Below are 16,986 nucleotides of genomic sequence, written 5' to 3'. Positions count from 1 at the left end.
TATTTTGTGTAAACTTGTACAACTGAAATAAAATATTAATATATTAATTAATCTTAGATTATTTTTCACACATCTTCACTCATCATGTGTTAAATAACCCTTAAGACCGCTTTAATGTTTATATACTGTAAGTCAAGCAACTGTTCAGAACTGTATCCCAAACCCCAGACTTGTTTCATTTATTGGAGCAAACTCTGTGGGAATTTCCTTTTTACCTACAGTGTACATGCAAAGAGAAGGAAAATGGGGAGACCATGAACCCTTCCCCCAGTTTCCTCCACGTAAGGAACCGCCTGTGTCGTTCCCAGGTGAAACCTCCTGTCGGCCTGGGAAACTCAGAGGTTTATCTGTTGGGTTGGGAGGAGTCGTTGTTAGGACCTCGTCTTACTGTGAATATAATTTCCTCTACCTGGGAAATGTTTTTTAAAGGCATATACAGTATTTTCTATCAGTAGTAACTGTATTGTAATGATAATTTAGGGTCTCTTTAAAGGATGGATGGATCGAGATGTGTTAAACCTAGATGTATATATGTGTAATGTGGGACGAGAATTCAGATTTAGTTTTAAACTGTTATTTTTTTAATCAAAAATGGTGTTTATATCGATTCATTTGGAAAAGTAATTCTCCTTCAAAAGTTTTATAAACGCTGCTTGAGTGGGAAGAAGACAAAATGACTTCAGAATGGATAGAAAAATGTGTATCTTCATGTCAAAAGTCAAACTCATTGAGCAGAACTAGAACATCAGTCAGCTTGTGTGTGTGTGTGTGTGTGTGTGTGTGGCCAGCAGAGCATGTGGGGGTTGTTAAAGGGAGCAGCTTCACATCCTTTGCCTTCAGCGATTTTCGTTAATGTAAACTGTCTCTGATGCATACAAACATATGGCTGAGCATATTGACAAACAGAACAGCCCGTTCGTCCTGGATGCTCCCTGGCAGCAGAACACACGGAGCTTGGTCTTTGCGCTGCGGGCTGCGCGGTCTGCTCTGTGGTTTCTGCAGCTTCCGTCTATATAGCCATCGATTGTGCAAAAACTGATCATGCTAATTGTTCCCTTATTTCTCTAGTAACTTGTTGTTCAGCAGCTTTCCCAAGTTTTTTTTTTCTCATAAATGAATGCCATGTGATTTGTGATTAGAGAGATGGGTTCAAATGTTGGCTTTAAAGCTAAATGTTTCTCGGAGTCTATCAGGAAGAGACATTTTGCTCCTCTTAAAAAGGGCTTTCAGACAGGATTTAACTAAAAACCTACTAATTCTCAGTGTTTTTATATCTTTTACACAACCAGATGTCTTTTTAAGACTGCTACATTAAAAAAAGTTTTGTTTTGGGTACCACCGATGTAATCACATGGCCTCTAAATCATCTGCATGGTTTAGTTTCTCAGTAGCAACAGTGAGTCCCAGTAATGTCTCAGAAGCCGTCTATGGGAAGGCGGTGAACTCGTGACCCGGCTGTAACCCGTGTTAAAAATCCACTCCAGAGAAACTCCACCTCCTCCGAGACCCCAGCGCAAGCGGATGTGCATTGACAGAGGACCAACGTCAGTGTAAATACAGCCCTCAATGCACTCATTGGGAAAATTGTGGCTGATTAAAACCATGTAAACACTACGAGGAAGTCTCAAAACAAAAGGGCGGGGAAGGGAGGAACAAAGCAAACCAACTGGGGCTGCATGGCTAAATTAGCTTTTGTGACAGCGTGTGATTGAAGACGTTCGTCTCTGCCAAGTTAAAGAATGCGATTTTGGTTTTTATCCACAAGTGGCGAATGCTCATTCTGCCCTTATTTCCAGTTTGTAACTCTGTTTGACTTGCCTGCTTGTTTCTGCAGGAACTGGTGTCCTCACACAGTAACCAAGACAGTGACCTGCCAGGTGCAGAACGGGACGATCCTCCAGCGGGTCTACCAGACCTGCCGCTGGCCGCAAGGATGCTCAGGAGGCAGGTGAGAGGTCGAGGGGACCTTATGGACCCCGCTCCGCAACACCATCATAAACCCTTTATCTTCATCTGTTTGAAAGCAGACACAACTCAGTAATTATTTAGTTCATGCATTTTTACAGCTACTACAGATGCACAGTGTTACATAGGGGTTGAGAGCTCAAAAAGGACAAAACGGAGCAGCTTTGTAGTACTTTGTCCAGGCTTCCTGTTATCTGCTTTACAGGGTTAGTTTGGGGTTTTGCAAATTAGGTTTTGTGAAGTATTTACTGGTAATGGTTTCCTTACTGCTGAATGCAGTGCAGTCATTTCACCATGAGCTTGAGGGAAAATTAAGGAACTAGCTAATCCGCCTTCTCAGCTCATTTGAGGGATCGACTGTCAGTCAGGATGATTTTCAAACAACTATGAGACCTGGCAAGTTCAGAAGCGTACTTTCTAAACATATCTTTATTTATCATGTAAGAAAATGAAAAGGCTACCACTGGCCTTTTAAGTAACTTTTCATAGAAACACAGATGTTGTCCTGCTTAACAACAGTTTGCTGTGAAATTGTAGGCTTTTTTATGTCTGCTAACTTTCTATCACGCTGATTTGAACTTCCTCGTTTTGAGTTAATTGGCCAAGGTGTTTTCTGTCTGACTAGATTTTAGCCATTCAGACGCTCAATAGAGCATCTTCCTGACGCAGATAATGGAGTTATAATCTTATCTTTGTTTCTGGTGACTCACCAACTTTCCACCTCACTGGATGTGTTTTAGTGAACATCTTTTCACCTTTCACTTTCACTCACATTAAAACCAACTTAATCTTTTACATTTTAATTCAGTGACATTTTGGTTGGGGGGCAGGGGGATTGAGACAGTTCATATCCTTTTGCTTCAAATGTGCTCTTAAGAAGTCTTTGTTTGAAGGACCAGATTGTGCCACCCCTCCACCCACACGATACAAAAAGAAGTGAGGAATCCGGACCCTCCCTTCAATGTGAATGTGAAAAGCGTAGGGGAAGAAATTATAGAATTACAATTCAGCCCTACTGCTATTTGTTTTGTATACAGGTTTTTATAAAAGAACAGATAATTGTAGGTCGATATAGATGTAAAAACCTGATTCAGGCAGTGCTGAGAGCAACCAGACACTTTGTAAAACATTTTAGCAGCATCCGACTGGAGTCGAGGAATAAGAATCTCACTTGTTCTCCGAGAAAAAACTACAAACTCTTGTGAGTGAAATGATGAGTTACCTTCTAAAGTCTTCAGTTTTATGAATATCTGCATTTGTAATGGGGACATTCATAACACTATCTGTACAGCGGCCCTAGTCCTCAATACACATTTTTTATAGAGATGCACTAATCACAATTTTACCCCCAGTTTTTGATTTTAAACAGATTAGGTCTGCTGATACCCGACTATGACGCTTTCCTCTTAAATTGCGCCCAACATTGCTCTGCTTCATCTTACTTAATTTTATACATCTAATAGATACCAAAAATACCCGACTTTAAATCTTCTTTACTTTGTAACAGCGTCCGCTACGAACAGTGCTGTTGTTATCATAAGTTATAGTTGAGGTGCGGTATGTTCACCGATGGGAAGAAGACCTAATTTTCACGTTTCCAACTGGCCGATCAAGCTAAAAGTCAACACACTTTTGTCAATATTTGTTTGTTGGTGCATCTATACGAGTAAAAGGTTGAGTCATTTATGATTAACCCACGGTTTATTCTTCTCACGTGAAAGACTTGTAAGTATAATTTTGACAGGTGGCCCAGATGCGCAGAAAACAAGAAAATGAGGGTAAACAGTTGATTCTAATCACACTTATTCGTTTTGTGTGTTTTCCAGCTATAAGACAGTAGTGAGACCATCTTACAAAGTGGTGTACCGCACCGTGACCTCACTCGAGTGGAAATGCTGTCCAGGATTCAGCGGCACTGCTTGTGGAGAAGGTAGGCGATGACTAAAGGAGGATTTTTTGGGGGGGGGTGGAATATGGATGTGATTAGTAAAGGACGGGAGAGAACACATGGACCTTTTTTTCTTTTACTGTTTTCATTTTCCCTTCTCTTTCTCATCTGGCTGACTCATCCGTCCCTATTCCTCTTTTTTCATTAAAGCCTCGTAGCCAGCGTACTGTATGTGCCCTCCGCTGCGCTTGTGCAAGTAATACTTTCAAACAGGAGTGATTTCCATTACGCTTATATAAGGCAGCCTCTGTCCCTTAAATGAAGTTACGAAATGAGAGGCTGCGGCTCCTCGGGGCGAGTCAAATACCTCGGTTCTGTTAATCAGCTGTAATGTCTTTATTCCAGCAGTAAATTTAGCCCGTCAAGGCTTATTCTACTCTGTGGTTTTCATTTTTTATGATCCAGCTGGAACCAACTCTTCATCTTCTTAAAGTGCCATGCTCCCAGAACTGTTTTCATTTCTCAGCTCGCACACACACACACACACGCGCACGCACACACACACACACACACACACACACACACACACACACACACCCGTAGAGCATAATGACTTTCCCTGGCACTAGTCTGCAGGTCTCGGCCGTCTGGGGAGGAGGGTGGGGCATCTGTTTATGTCGTGACCCGGAGCTTGAATGGGTGTAACATAAATTGTCAGACCATGCATGACAAAGGACAATAAATGTTTACAGTGGTTAAAGTGGTCACTTTTTTTGTGGTGATGAAAACGGAGGCTGTATACTTCTTTTACGCTCGCTCTCCCAGGTGAACCCTCCCTCTGGTCTGCGGTCTGCTGCAGCGCAGCTTCAGTTTAAGAAAAACATCTCCACTTCTCCCCGCTTGCTTAAACTCGCACACGCCGAAACCACCCAAATGCACCGCCTGATTTAAACCCTCCCCACTCTCGGAAGGCAAAAAACACACATTCTCAGTCAGACAGCGCAGACTTTACTTAACAAAAGGAGAAAACACACACAGAGTGAAGCTGGGAGGAAATTATCCAATTAAGTTGTTGCTAGAGGAGATCCCCCCCCTTTCCACTCCCCCGGGTTGTCATGGCAGTGGGGTTCTACCGAGCCAGCGGGGGATGCTGGGATTAGCCACTTATCAGAGCGTCGTTCCGGGTGGCTCAGATCAGAGACGCTGCTGAGTAGCAGTGACAGCTCCCATTCACGGGGCTTTTACTCCTCTGCACTGTGGATGCCATCCAGGGCCACGGGCACTTTGTTGTGCTCCTGCCTCGTGAGCAGAACCCCGTGCCAGTGGAGAACCTGATACCCCACTGCTGTCTGTCTGGTTCTGCTACTTAAGGAGAAACAAAGGCCCGCTGCCACAGGGGCGAACCTGGAGGCCAGACCCCACTTAAAGTCTGAAACCGTAGCGTTGCCAAGTGAAAGTAAAAGGCTGCAGTTCAGTGGGTGTAAGTTTGAAATCACGTCTTCAGAAAACCAGTGCGGATGACAGTGAGCACCTCTTAAGACTTGGAGTGCATCTGATTTTCAAAAAGTCATAAGAATCTAACCTGCCTCGACGTTGACAGGTACAAATTCATCTTATGAATTAATGATTTCAATTTGGTGTATTTTTAAGATCTCAGTTTTTCTGACTGTTTTGTTTATTTATTTTTTTTACAGTACCTACCTAGGTACACCTTTTTTATTCATTACATAATCTCTGGTGTAAAACTAATGTAACGTTTAAGAAAAGGAACATTGGTGTGTGGCTGCGCTGCTGCTTTAGGACATTCTGCACCTTGTGAATGTCCAATAATTGGTTTGTGACCATAAACTCATCTGCACTAAAATTATGTAACAAGACAATGATTTAAAGCACACCAGCAAGTTTTTTTTATATCTGAAAGGTTAAAAGTAAAGTAGGGTCCTAATCAAAGTCTGGAATTAGTCTAGAATTAAAACCAATTGAGATTCTGCAGCTTGATCTTTAACAACGTTTATGATCGAAAACTCTCCCACTGTTTCCAAATTAGAACAGTTCTGCAAATAAATGGGGCCCAAAATTCATCCGCAGCTCTGTAAAAACTCACTGCCAGTTGTCACAAACGCCAGAAATCCAAGTACAATTACTTTAATGAACTGAAGCAGCTCATCAAAGTAAACTGGAAAAATAAACTGCCAACTGGAAACAGACAAAGTGACAAAAGAAAAGCAAAAGCAGGAGAAATCTGTGAAGGACCAGATGCTTCAAGGCACGGCTAAGGTAGCCGTTGTATTTCAGTCCTTTAGTGAACTTTAATATTCATTCATCCGTCGTCTATCCCCGCTTATCCCTGCAGGGCCTCAAGGGTTCATGTCCAGCAGTCATTGGGTGAGAGGTGGGTTACACCCTGGACATGTCGCCAGTCAATCCCAGACTTTATAAACAATGTGACAAGTTAAGTTGTGTCTCTGCCTTTTGAACTTTTTGTGTTTTCAGGCTAAGCTTTTCTCTGGGAGTGGCTCAATGATGGGCAGTTGCAATATATCCAGCATCAGTTCAGACTGCATGAGAATTAGATGCCAGCGTTTCAGATCGGAGTTGGACGAATACTTTTTCACTGCCCTTAAAGGTGTGAGAGGAAACTCTCACTCCCTCCGTCAGCACCCGTAACTCTGGTCTGTTACATATGACATGTCTCTGTTTCGGTTTTGGATTGTTCGTCTGCACAACCAGAGCAGGACTGTGCAGAAACAGATTCTACAGCTTTGAGACAAGAGCTTGCTTTGACTATGGCAGCAGCTTTTTGTTTTTTTTTACCCGTCATGCACAGAACGAGAGGCTCTAAAATCCAAAGATTACATCACATAATTACTGATGGACAAAAGTAACGGCGTAAAATAGCAGTCCAAGAGGCAGGCATCTTTCACATTAGACTTCTTTCTCTTTTCTCTCTCACCCCAAACTCTGAACTTGGCTGGAATTCCAGGTCACTGGTGTAATTACTGGGTCTTAATTGTTTTCTATGAGGTTTGGGAAATATTGTCTTACTTCTGGACCAGGAACACAATGCTCTTTATCTCTGATTGAGCCAAAAGGAAAAAAAAAAAAAATGGGGCTAAGTATTTGCAGATGGAAGCACTTTCATTGCATGCCAGAAACAGGGATTTAATGTATGCCTGTTTGGCTTTGGCATACCAAGAAAGTAAATGCTAGTTTTCGGTGGGGATATCTCAGCTTATGCCACATTTAACACAAATATCGAAATTGCACCTCATTTAGAGGTAATTTTGTGATGAGAATATCAAATTTAGTCCTTAGAAGCAGCATTACTACATTAGAGCTGACTTGAAATGCCTCAGGAAAGGGAAGAAGGGTGATTGCACTCTCAGCAGTCGTGTCTGTGAATTTATTAGGTTAACATTTTTGACTTTTTTTTTCTCCCATCTGCTGATTTTGATAGATTTTGAAAAGTGTGAAGATGACACTTTACAGAGGCAGCACTTAATACGTTGGTTCGGATTCTGATTTATCGACCAAAAGCACTCGAAAAAATATGGTGGCAGCTTATCGCAGGAGGAGGCGGCCGTTCGGGAAACGTATGGGGGGAATGTAGAGTTAAATTAGCACGGCTGTCAAATCTTTACAGGTTTGAGAGGAGGAACTGTGGGGGTGGTGGAGGGTGGGGGGTACCCCATCTACTCATATCTCGCCGCCGAGCGGAGGCTGCGGTTTTTGGGTCACAATTACGGCATGACCGCGAGGCAGAGGCACGCCGTCAGTAATAAGCTGGAGAAATGTAATCTGTGTTTTCACAGCTCAGAGCAGCTTATCTCAGGCCTGCACGCTAAAACCCCGCGCTTCAAACATCAGTCAGCTGCAGCTTGCTGTTTGCAAAGGAAGAGTGGTGGTGCGTGGAGGCCGGCGTACAGTATGCGTTTGCCAGAGTCAGCGTGTGGGTGGGAGAGCGAGGCGTCGAGGATTTATATACAGTGAGGGATGCAGCTGTTCTGTGTGATTAGTTGCTTTAGTGGCTGCAGGTTTTAGTAGCTGTGAGTGGAGGAACTCCACCCTGAGGTCTGAGGAGATGACCTCAGCTCTAACCGCTGCTAGACCACATGGATCTGCACCGTCAGAGTAACAACGCAGAACTTCAGCACCTCTACGTCCAGCTCTGCTGCTTCCAGTCACATTCCCAGACGTCCTGTGTGTTTGGATTAGCAGGTGTTCCGTAGTCTAGGTTGTTCTTTCTTGATCCGGTTGATTCTGATGTGAGGTGTTGTTGCACGCTCAGGCTTTCTCTCACATGTTTGAGAAGAAAATATTCAGCATGCAGCTCCCATGCAGAGTTATTTAAATGGACGACCAGCGCAAACTGGAAACAGTCAAAGTTGAGACAAACCAGGCCGAGAGATGAGATTACACTGAAAGGTGTCCAGCACAGTCACCCTGTGCTGGCTAGCCCGGAGGAACATTACCTCCATTAAGCAACACACATAAGTGCCAGCTAGTCATGAAAATAAAAAAATGTACATAATTTTTCTTCTTCTCTTGTTTCTTCTCTGTTTTATTTTGTCATTAGAAAGTAGTTACTGTAAAAGATTCAGATATGTGAAGGCGGGAACTTTATCCTGTAGATATGTTCTGTTCTCTGGGACCTACAGTGGAAAAATACCACAAAGCATTAATCAAACATTAAGATTTTATGTGACAGAACAACACAGAGTTGTGGCTTAGTGGGAACCAAGATGAAAAATTATACATTTTCTTCCCTTCTTATCTGAAACGTGAGGGTGCATTTGTATGCAGAGTTGTGTTCAGGGGGTTTTGCGACACACAAAATGTTTTTCATGAATATGTGAAAGTAAATTTTTGCCCTCAGTTAAAATACAAACAAAACACATTACGATTTGTGGTATTTGACAAAAGTGTGTTGAGGTTTACTTTTACTTCATACTTATTGGGGATAGATATTTAAACTGACACAATGTTACTGTGAAAATGGCTTTATTTTTCTCCAATAACACACAAAGTTGCTTTTTTCAGGTGTAACATTGATGCAGCCCAACTACAATTTTCTCTCCATTTTGTTCATTTAAGGAGATGAGAACAAAATGTTGAGATCATCTTTCAGGAAAATTATGAAAACATATTTTCCTTTCCTTTTGTTATTTAGATTTTTTTATTTTTTTTTACCTTATTGCTGAGCCTCTCCCATTAACTTCTAATCCAAAATAAAAGCCTGTAAATCTAAGGAAGTACAGCTGCACAGTCCTTTCACCAGACCTTCGTTAAAGTTTCATGCACCCTTAGCCTCGATTCTGAGTTAAAGTTTATGTATCTGGGCTCCGGGCTGGAAATGTCTCTTCTGCTTACTGATTTATTTACGATTTTGCAAGACTTCCAGTGAGAGAACACAGAAAACTGCTTTTCCTGCAGTCGGAGGGAAACGAGGCACGCACTCAGCGCTGCATGAAACTTTGAAGGATGGACACAGGAGTAAAAATGCAGGCTTTTCCTCTCGCCGCTTGATGCCTGAGTGGACCGATGCGCCGCCTGACAGATTGGCCCATCATGAGCAATAAGAGGAAAGATGTTATCTCCTTTTTTTTTGTCCTGCTGATGATCAGCCTAAGTGGCCCAGAGACAAATTTTGTAGTTATAAAGAAAAACCTTTAAAAAAATTTTTTTTTTTTTGCTTTTTAAATCCTCTCCATGAGTGAAGGTGTGGAACCTCCTTCATTAAAACTGCATTGACTCCATCTGCTCCCTTCTTTCATCTCATGACCATTTCTAACCATGCATAAATACACCGTAGTTTTGCAGGATGTAGGTGCCACATATTATCACAGCACCACTGTTCTTAGTTCGACTGTGAGACGGTGATGAACCATATTTGAATGTCGTTCTTGGGACAACGGCAGCATTGATGCGGCAGGTAGACTCCCTGCAGCTGATGAGCTCAAAGGACCTAATCTGAAAGCTGGAAATCCCTCCGACAACCGTGAATGTTTTAAATCACAACATGAGGTACATACTGGCTCCAGCTGCTGGATTATAAATCAAGCTACTGTGGAAAAGTTTCCTCCTTTGTCCAGTGCATTTTTTCTTTCAGTGGTAAAAACGCGTTTCTTGTTTTTTTTTTTTGTTTTTTTTTTAAGTTTAAATATGACTTAGGACTGAGCTGATGTGTATTTAGAGCTACTCAGTTTTACTATTTTAATCACAAATGCACAGGGAAGGTGACTTGTGGCAGCAAATCAATCTTTTTTTTTTTTTTTTACTTGATCAGCCTTGACCAAAAATCGAGGCAAAAATCCAGAGGCATTAAGGTATGGTCACTTGGTCACTTGGTCACTTGGTCACTTGGCGACAACATTGTACAGGCCCAAAGAGAGCTTAAAATCTCAACACTGTAACCATTTTGTCTTTGTTTTAAAATAGTAGTAAAGCCAGTTGATTTTTCACACACAGTGTGACATCTCCTCTGCTCTGAATCTAAATAATTAATGACAGATCATGACTGGCAGTAAAAAAACAAAAAAAGCTACAATAAAGTTCTTAAAATAAGACTAAAATTGCAAACAACAGAGCAAAAATTGGATCTCAGCAACAAAATTTAGATTGATGATGCACTTGTATAAGCAACTAACTTACTTTTAATTCAGCTTTGGAAATGTGGTTCAGTTTGATTAATTCCTTGGCCGGACAGAAATATTAGTTGTCTGGTTTAAGGGTTGCAAAAACATTTAGATAAGTTGGTATTTTTAAGAATTCCACATAAACCATAAATATTCATGGTACATATAGCTATCCAGAATTTCTAATTTGTCAAATTAGACACAGACTCCCTTTTTCATACGCTTACATCAGTCAGTTGCAAAAGTTTCCTGTGCAACGCTGTAACCTCTCCCTTTACTGCTGCCGCTGCCCGTCTGCTTAGTGATAACTAGAGCAGAAAAATAAAAAGTACAATAACTTTCTTAGATTGGCCTGTGGTTATTGTAGTTCTTTTGTTGCTGTAATAAGTTCATAAACACATATAGAGCCACATCAGAGGGACCTCGGTGTTGTGGCTCCATGGGTGGGGATTTTATGAACCTGAACTACAAACCTTCTCCCAGCCAGAGTACACTTAAGCGCAAACAGACCACCACATCACAGCCGACTTGTTGTGACAACATCTTTTATGGCCTCTTGCCCTCCAACCCTCTGGCTTAGGGTTCAGTTTCCCACCAACCAAGAAGCTCTTTGCTGGTAGTTGAGCTTTTCCTGAGGTGATGGCTGTGGCTACTTCTTTTGTTTTAGTGTCCAAGTGTAAAAACAGAACAAATATATTGGCCATTTTGGAAGTGAGAACAATGGAAGCAAGACTAGATGACCAAAGAGGTTGATTTTCCACGTTTGTTGCGGTTAATAATGAAGTATTTAATCAATGTTTTTGCATCTTATAAAAATACAATCACAAACTTCAGTGTATTTGAAAAAAGTGCAGTTTGAGGAAAAATAAGTCATTGCAGTTAGTTACCTTCAAAGATAGCCCTGCGTTTAGCTCCATCTGTTTTCTCGTGAACCCTGACCTCCTTCTCTGCGTCTGAATATGATGCTGCCATCACCGCGGTGCTGCCATCACCGTGTTTTAATGTGGTTTGCATGTAGGTCAAGGTGATGGATCTTGGTATCATGCAACCATGTTTTTCCATGTGTCCCTTTCACTTTGACGACTTTATGAGAAAAATCAACCGCTATGATATTACAAAACACCCAACAGTCTAGCTGTTCATGAATATTTCTTTATGTTTATTTGAAACGCTGTGTTTTAGCATTTTAAACCTTTAAATATCTTCTAACTAATTGATATTTGCAGGTTTATTTATCAGGCTTTAGTGAGATCAGACTCTCTACAGTTTTTTTTTTAAACTTGCTTGTTCCACTCTAGAGCCAAAAAGTAATGTGCTTATGTGTCTGGATGTTTTGGGTTTAATTTTTGAGAGTYTTGATGTTCAATTCAATTCAATTTAATTAAATTAAACTTTATTTATCCCCTAAGAGCAATTAAAAAGGTGCAGAGAGCAGCAGCAGTACATATAAACGCAGACATAGCTGCATAAAAACAGCTTTAAAAAGTGCAATAAACAGATAAATGCTAAAAATTCATTAGAATTGGTAAAATTGATAAATAGTTTTAAGTAAGGGTGGATCAAAGTTGATGCATTAAATTATTTTTCCACTTCTGGAGTCACATATTCACACATATTGTGTGGAAACATGGGGATCCACACACAAAGCAACAACAAAGTGGGTCATATGGGTTATTAATAAAGCTGCTTACTATCAACATACAAATTCACTGTTTATCAAATCGGCTACCATGAAATCTTCTGATTTGGTTTATTACAAAATAATGTAAATAGAACAAAATTAAATTTACTGCCAATTTGGGTGTAAATATTTTTTTTACATTATATGAATCCAAATCTGATTTACATGTTTTTAACTTTACAAAACGACAAACTACAAAAAAATGGGATAAAAAGAAAATATTTTGCTGTCATTGGAATTAAATTATGGAATAATGATTATCCTTTCTGATAATAATGATGATGATAATGACAATAATAATGATAATGAGTATCCTTTCCATCCAAAGTCACCATGTCAACCTGTTGCTTTATGTTATTAAACTTGTCCAATTAGTGATTTTGCAACATCCCTGCAGTCTGTTGCTGCTGACAGGAGGACTAGTGAGGCTCAGCAGGTTGAAATCATCAACTATGGAGTCCAACTCTGAACCTGTCGATGCAGATTTAGAGCTGGACTCTCTAAACTTGCATCTACCGATGGGGCCAACCACCAGAGTAGTTTGGCCCCATCAGAACCAACCAGCTCTGGTGTTTTCACTGGACAACAGCCTGAATGCACATGTTGGCTCCTTCACCTCGATCACGGCTGTAATCCCAGTCCAGAGAGGGTGTCTGCGCGTGTGCGTGTTTTTGATGCACGTGTGTATATGCGTGCTTCTTCAGGTGTTTATGGTCCACTCAGCTGTTCATGCTGATCTCACAGTGAGGGCCTTGCATGAGGCAAACTCACAGATTTCTGAGGCACTAAAAACACCTGCTTCCCTTGAGACGCATACATTCATCTAATGCATATAAAAAAACACATGAATCACACAATGAATGCATCACACATGACTCTGGTCAGTCAAGGCTTATAAAGGCTGTGAACTCAAATTAGTGAGTCACAGCAGTAATGAATGTGATTCACGACACTCTGAAAGGATTCATGAAGCAGTGCAGTTTACACAATCCTCAAACATGTTGCTAGTTTAGGAAAATAATTTGATTAGAAAGAACTTGAAAAAATACTAAGTCCACCTTAGTGGAAGATAAGACCAGTTCTACTCTCACTGGCACTCGTCTTTTCTTCTTCTTCTTCTTTTTTTTTTTTTTTTTGGTTAAAAAAAGAAAAAACGTCACTTTGCTCTGTTTTTCTCCAGCGTCAAAATTACTACCAGCTTTCTGCAGACGTTTTTTTCTTCTTCCAAACTATACAATGAAAATGATAAAACATAAAGCTACTCGCTATAAATATTGGTGGACATGAAGGGTAGAAGGTTGCTTAACAAGTTGCAAAGAAGTAGCAAAAATGAACAGATACTGTTGGTAGTTTTCTCTAAAAGGAGAGGAATTGAGAAGATAGAGGAGACTCCATGTACTTTCTGTACTCTTCAAAAACCTGCATGAGCATTAAACTGCAGTGTTACTATAAAATTTAACAAAGACAATTTAAGGAATCATACCCATCTAAATCTAAACATAGTGCAGGGAAAATGTAATTTAAAAATTTTTAGTTTGACAGTCATTGACTGCCCATTAGTTTGCTGGATTTTGAGCCGGTCTCAAAATTGACCAAAACTTTATTCTGTCATTTAAATTGATTTCTTTAGATTATTAACTTTATATGGAAAGTGCCTACTGATGAACATGTAACTGTATAAATGATCACTGAGCTGGTTTATCGTAAGCTATTGTTTGAGATGGAGTTAAACATTTTAAAGGTGACATATTCTCGTTTTACAATTCACATTTATTGCATTTGTTGTTGTTTTTGATGCAACTTGAACATTTTTATATCCTTACAGAACCACAAAGGACATTTTTATTTTACTCAGATTTTCACTCAAAAATCAGCAAAATAAAAGGCTGAAGGGTTTTCCAAGTCGGGATTTTAGATTGTTGCAGAAAATGACAGTTTAATTTGCAGGCTCAGCTACGGCTGCTTTCTGGCCATTTATTGATTAAATATAATACCAATAAAGAAAGTTTTCAGTAGACTAATCAGTAATGGGACTGCCTGAATGGGAACATAATTTAGTAGTGTTGTCACAAAGTCTGCATGCACAGAAAACCCCCTAATAAATCTGGGTTAAAGTTTCAGTCCGAATGCTGAAATGCACCCGCACTAATTTGGATAATGACATCCAGCAGAAGACATATACTTCTCGTTTTACGCATTTATGGAGCTGAAGAAAATACCACTTCAGCTTCATTATGATCCGGCTGTGAATGGCGGTTCTCCTTTGGGAGCATTGTCTGAATAGGAAATTCAGTGAAAGGTCTGAGTTCACACTTGTGGAGGCGAGACGATCTGGTTCTGAATCACACAAAATGGACTCTCTGACCACTTTCGAAATGATCGCCCACTTTGGACGTCTCTCTTTATTACATCCTATTTACAAAGACCGAAAAGGATTATTGTCGGATAATGTGTTTTGCATGAACCCTCCACTTCGCCAGTGTAAACCTAGCTACTTGTATAAACAGAGCTCTATTGAAGCGGAGTCACTAAATCTGCAGCCAGATGGGTCTTTTGACCCAGAGACAACATGGAGAGTTACAGTTTGTCCTGAACGTGTGTAAGCTCAGCCCTCGTCTCCCTTTCCTTCCTCTGATCTCACTCAGGCCAGCAAGAGATCATAATTTATTCTCTCGCTCTCCGATGGAGGAAAAGAGGAGTGTAAAATGAAAACTGGTGCACTGGGTAAGGAGTGACTCCGGGCAAAGAAAAAAAACCTGGATGTGCAACTTCGTAATAAGAAGCAGGATGCTGCTGATGTTTTAAGTCGGAGAAAGACAATGTTTTAAAGACGTAAGGTTAAAGGAGGAAGCTAGTATTTTTCGGCTGCTCGTCTTACGGCTCCAAGGAGACTTTCTGAAGTAACAACTAGGATGAACATTATCCATGCATGTACCACAGTTTTTGTTTGGGGGCAACAAATATTTTGACATATCTAAACAAAGTAAAGTTATTTAGGTTTCTGCTTCTCGTTTGGTTCCCAGTCGGTAATCCCCCCCTGCTGTAGGCGGATAGTGGACCCGAAAAAGACAGAGCAGAGGATTTAGGGGTTCAGGGATTTGGGCTTTTTGGCACAATTATAGTATTGTCCCGTAAGTGGCAGCACTGTAGCTAGGCTATGATAAGAAGCTTCTCGAGATGTACTCATTCTGAGTTTGTCTTCAATTTCACAGACATGTCATGGCTTTGATGCCGAGCGACTACAATGTGCCTTTTCTACTGCTGCTGTATCAGTAAATCAGCTGAAGGACCGCAGAAGAAAAGTGCCGCAGCATTTTGAGGGGAGAATTATGTGCACTTCGTATTTAGTTCTGTCTTCTAAAGATCCGCTTTTACCCCAGCTTTCCTCCGTCAGGCCTCAATGGACCCAGAGCTGTCAGTGTCCAGTGTAATTATAACGAAGGCCCTGCACGCTCTCAGGGCCGCTTATTGAAGGAAGAGGGCAAGCTGTGAGATTAATTACAAACACGGCTCTTGATCGTTCATCCGTCGGAGCGGCTTTTTGCCAATGTGGAATTCCTCTCATCTGGCTCCACCTGAGATGTGAAGAAATATTAGATGGAGGCAAAACCAGTTCAGACCGGGGGGGGGGGGGGCAAGGCCACTGGGTGGGTTGAACTCAACCAGCCACTGAGCAAGACGGCAACAGTGGAGTAAGGTTTGACTTAAGTAAGCTGGAGCCGTGGAGAGAGGGTGACGGCAAAAACATAGTCTGGGACATAACTTTACCCTGTCTGCACAAGCAAAAAAATCAAAATATTACTCAAATCTTCTGTCATGTTTCAGAGTTTTTATTACAGCCTGAATAACCAGAGTAAATAGAGTCAGTAACTGTCCTGGGAGATTTAGCTATAAATATTCAATCATACCAACATGTTTCTTCTTAGTGGAGGTAATTTGAATGTTCGCAGTCCCAACTTCAGTATGTTTGAGAATCTGTGGCGGCAGCTAAAGATTAGGGTGACGGGAAGCAGGTCTTCCAACCTCAAGGCAAAGATAAGTTCACCCATCAGAAACAAACGTTTCAGTTGAACTCAGTGATTTTAAATCAAAATATGGGATGGTTTTTGAACATTATTTTGTTTTGCCTTAATTTTACATTTTTGAAGAGATTGGTTATTTGATAGCATAATTTTTTGACACAAGTGATTCCCTCACTTCTTCACCAGTGATGATCTGGCAAAGGCTCTTTTAGCCTTGATGAGCTGTGAGGTCACTGAGTGTAAAAGCTGCTGATTGCATTAAACCTCTGGAAGACTCAGCCGTTTTCACAGTCTCTATGACTCCGCCAGAGTGGACAAAGAGAAATTATCACCATAGTTTCTCAAAATAGAGATTTACTTTCATTCTCACTGGTTTAGATTTTATAGATGAATTAAAACTGTTACTCTCTGTGGGAGAGCAGGAAAAGGGAGGAGGACGTGAAATTGTTTAAAGTGACTTTCCTTTTCCATTTGTGCAGATGACGTCATGTATATTCTGCAAAGTACTGTCATCTTCTTTAAAGTGGTCTTGTTTATAGATTCATTATTGTGTGAAATGCCTTTTAAATGCTGCTTTGCTCTAAATGGCTGTAATTTTTTACAGGTTTTATAAGTAGTTTAAAGAGTCTGTAGATAAAACAGAGCACAGAGTCAGCACAACTTGACTTCATTGTCTTAAATTTTATAGTGGAACGTAATCTTAAAAAATATATTAAATCTCATTATTCAGTTAAAATTACTTGTATGCCAAGGGCAGATGTTGAATTTGAGAGTGTTTTTTTTTTTTTTTTTTTT

At 40.6% G+C, this 16,986-nt stretch overlaps 1 protein-coding gene across 3 annotated transcripts in view; it reads left to right on the top strand.

The window, feature by feature from the left end:
* The window catches only part of emid1 (EMI domain containing 1), a 63,569-nt gene that overhangs the window by 6,204 nt on the left and 40,379 nt on the right, over window positions 1–16,986 (top strand). For all 3 annotated transcript variants that reach the window (XM_008418647.2, XM_008418646.2, XM_008418648.2), the window contains exons 2-3: window positions 1,835–1,948; window positions 3,792–3,895. In XM_008418647.2, coding sequence (XP_008416869.1) covers window positions 1,835–1,948; window positions 3,792–3,895 — 218 coding nt within the window. The remainder of the gene's footprint in view (window positions 1–1,834; window positions 1,949–3,791; window positions 3,896–16,986) is intronic.

This window comes from Poecilia reticulata, linkage group LG9, assembly GCF_000633615.1.
Source record: "Poecilia reticulata strain Guanapo linkage group LG9, Guppy_female_1.0+MT, whole genome shotgun sequence".
Lineage (NCBI taxonomy): Eukaryota > Metazoa > Chordata > Actinopteri > Cyprinodontiformes > Poeciliidae > Poecilia > Poecilia reticulata.
Note: the sequence above shows the minus strand (reverse complement) of the source record. Positions and strands in the feature narration are given on the sequence as shown.